The following is a 3,579-nucleotide window of genomic DNA, read 5'->3' as shown; positions in this document are numbered from 1 at the left end:
TGGAGGTGAGTGCAGTTGTTTTTAGTTCTGCCCAGGTTGAATCTGTTGCACCAGATGTCATCCCCTGCAAGGAGGCAGGCAGCTTCCCCTTGTCCCAGCTCTCCTCTGGAGCTGTGTTCCCTGCATCAGGTGTGTGAACTTCCCCCAACACTTACGCTTCCTCTCTAAGGGCCTGATCTAATATCACTATATGTGCCCAGTTCCCACTGATGTCAGCCAGGGCTGTACTGGCTGGGGGAGTGTAGGATCAGGCCCTGCATATGTTGTTCTCTGGATGATAGCATCTTTTGAAGGCAGCAGGGGAAGCCCATTCCTCATCGCACTGCCATCTGCCCTGCTTCCCATTTTGGTTACCTGTGCTGCTGCGTAGGACAGACAGGCCAGGTTATCACCTGGAGTTCATTGGGGTAACTCCTTGGAAATCTGTGGGACAAAACTGATTTACACCAACTAAGGATCAGGCCCAGATGAATAGTGCACGCTGTGACCAGGAGACCATGGGGCAGTGGATACGTCTCACAGGGTAACCAGGTGGGTAGAGTGCAGCTTGACTCAGAGCCAGGGTACTGATGCCCATAGTTTCTCCCTGCAATGGGACCTTTCTGGACTAGTTAATCTGCGATTGTGGTACAGCAGAGCAATGCACTCCCCCTTGCTTTCCAGGGGGTAGAGCTGGGATGGGTGAGTTCTGAGTCTGAGTCTCAGCTCGTGCTGTGAAAATGGCCAGGGCCCATTTTTTTTTTCCCACTTCAGTTTGCTCATCAGTGAGTGCAGATGTGCACAGACTTAATGAGTGGGTGCGTGTAAAACAGTTTGGGATCATGGCTGGAGAAGGCAAGGGGCTGTCTTGTGGCTCGCTGGTTACAGTAGGGACTTGGAGCCCTGTTCTGCATGATTCCGTGAGCGTGCTGCTCACCTCGATGGCTGATCCCTTCTCTGTAATGATAGCCCTGCTGTCCTAGTAATACAAGCCCCTTTCTCTGCTTTCCCTCCACCTCAAGGAGGCAGTTCCCTCCCTCCCCATCGGCCCCCAAGATCCCATCGTGGCAAATTCCAGTGAAGCCTTCCTCCCCCTCCAACCCCGTTGCCACCAACCACAACAGCAGCAGTGATATCTCTCCTGTCAGCAACGAGTCCACCTCCTCATCACCCGTGAAGGAGAACCATAGCCCAGAGGGGACAAAGGTCAACTGCCACCTCCTGACCACAGAGGAAGGTGGCAAAGCGGTTATTGATGTCAAGGGCCAGGTGCGGATGGAGGTACAAGGCGAGGAGGAGAAGCGGGAGGACAAGGGGAACGAGGAGGAGGAAGAAGAGGAGGACGATGAGGACGATGACGTCAGCCATGTGGATGAAGAGGAGTGCCTTGGGGTCCAGACTGAGGACCGGCGAGGAGGTGACGGGCAGATTAACGAGCAGGTAGAAAAGCTGCGGAGACCTGAAGGGGCCAGCAATGAAAACGAGATTGACTAGGGCAACTGGGCTGCTTCTCCTTCTGCCCTGCATCTCCCTAAGCCTCCCCTCCTCTTCTGAATTGCCTCTCCTGTTCAGTGGAGAAAGCTTCCCTGCCCCAGTGATTCTCCCATGATTCACCTCGAGTAGCGTCATGATTGTCCAGTGAGCAAGGTGGGTCCTGTGTCACCCCAGGGCCATGCAGCATCCTGGTGGCTTTCTTTCCCTTTCCCCACACCACCTCCTGCCCCAGGAATCTGAGCTGGGGTCACTGCCCAGATTGGGAGAACACCTTACCATGGGCAGAGACTCCATGGCTAGAGAAAAAAGTCCACTTGCAAATGCATTCAGCATCATTTGTGAACTAGTCCAAACCTTCACTGCATCCCAGAGCCCTTCCATCCACGCTCAGAAACCAGGTGGCCAAGCCCCTTCTTGTTCCCAACCACATCTTGGTCCCAAAGCAGTTCTCCCCGTTCACTGAAACATCCCACCAGATTTTACTCCTCAAACCAGGCTGTTTAATCCCTAAATACCCCATCAAATCTTGCTCCCAGGCCAGCCACCTGCCGGCCAGACTTTGTGTGAGACCCAACTCCTGAAGCCGTTCAGCCTTTGAGAAACACTGAAGTTCTGGCAAAGTCCAAAGGACACAACTCCCTGCACTCAACCTGGTGCCTCTTGTTAGGGGTCAGGCCCATAGAAATGGTCATGAGGCCAGGTGCCCTTGACTTCCCTCTGGTGAAAGAGTACTTCCCCTGCCGACACGATTCACACCTGATGCCCCATCCACCCTCATTTACTGTGCAGGGGAGGGTAGCTCACGCCCGTTTCTGACGTCTTCCATTCCATTAATAGCCTGGCCTGAATGAATCGGGCGATTTTGGCTGCTGGAGTAGTCAGTCAGTCCCAAGCCTCTGCAGTGGTTCTTAGCTCATCTCAATGGTCAGTCAAGGCCTGTGTCCAACGTGGCACAGGGATCCGCCTCGGCAAGATGCTGTTTGCAGTATGGAGAATGGTTCCAACGCAGAGGTGCGCCACTCCCCTCCCTGCCCGGCCCGGCCCGGCCCTCTTTGCCCCAGGAGGGCTAAACACAAAAACAAAACGACGAGTTTTGAATTCTCCTGTTTGCAGCATTGTGTTTGCAGCTGGTAAAATGGTGATGTCTGATTCTTATTCACTGCATAAGAGCCTCTTAGCAGAGCAATTCCTGTAACATCTGAGTCTCACTGTCCTCACCAAGCAAACGTGCTCGTCTGTGTGATCACGTATAGATTTCAAATATAAAATACGATTGTATATAATTGTAATAAATATGAGTTACCACTATTTAACACTGGGCTGCTGTGGCTGACTTTTTTGGGAGGGGGGTGGGGAGGGGGTGGGCAAAAGAGAATGTGGGCTCTGGAAACGCAGCTCTTAGGCAAACGTTCCCCAAAGTTTATTGGGAAATGTTTGTTAGTTTTATAGTCAGCTGCTCCCGTCCCAGGTTCTCCCAGCAAGGGGCAGTGCAGAGCACAGTGGAGAATCTTGGCAACTGAGGCTACCCATGGACCCCTTGTCTCCCCACAGGAGCTATTGATTGCAGTGAGCAATGTAAGTAGCTCTGACGGTGCTATAACTTGATGCTGCCCCAGGCCATGGGGTATGCACGGTATGGAGCAGATGCCTCATCTTCAGGGTAATGTGCAGCTCTTCAGTCTCACCGTCTTCCAGAAGGAGGCACTAAGGGAGATGGTACGTGGTAGCTCATGACTGTTTGAACCCCGCCATCTCTGAGCAGGCAGTGGTGCAGGGAGCAGCATATAGCAACTCAGCTCCTGCAGTCCTATCTTCACTTGACAGAAGTGTTTGGCTTCCTTCTAAAAAATGAGGGATTTACTTGATTCCTGAGTATTTGGGTGTCTGGTACACAGTGACATTTGCCTACTCAGGGGGAGAGGAAGGGACCTTCATATTACTGTATTTAGACCTGCTGTTGAATGTGATGATTTCTCATTCCTTAAATGGACGAATATCTTCCCCAGGAGTCTCTCTCTCCCTCTCTCTCTCCCCCTCTCTCTCTCCCCCTTAGCATTCACTGAGAATGTTGCATTTAGCTAAAACAGGGCAAATTTGAGTGTGTTT

General features: G+C 52.3%; 1 protein-coding gene across 2 annotated transcripts in view; it reads left to right on the top strand.

The window, feature by feature from the left end:
- PEX14 (peroxisomal biogenesis factor 14) overlaps positions 1-2,786 on the top strand; it is a 97,383-nt gene extending 94,597 nt beyond the window's left edge. For both annotated transcript variants that reach the window (XM_019511749.1, XM_019511750.1), the window contains one exon: positions 1,002-2,786. In XM_019511749.1, coding sequence (XP_019367294.1) covers positions 1,002-1,473 — 472 coding nt within the window. In that variant the 3' untranslated portion in view covers positions 1,474-2,786. The remainder of the gene's footprint in view (positions 1-1,001) is intronic.
- Positions 2,787-3,579: the final 793 nt, after the last annotated feature.

The sequence above is a fragment of the Gavialis gangeticus genome, unplaced genomic scaffold (assembly GCF_001723915.1).
Source record: "Gavialis gangeticus isolate Ggan-Ray unplaced genomic scaffold, GavGan_comp1, whole genome shotgun sequence".
NCBI lineage: Eukaryota > Metazoa > Chordata > Crocodylia > Gavialidae > Gavialis > Gavialis gangeticus.
The sequence above is the reverse complement of the archived record's forward strand: the minus strand, read 5'-3'. Positions and strand labels throughout refer to the sequence as shown.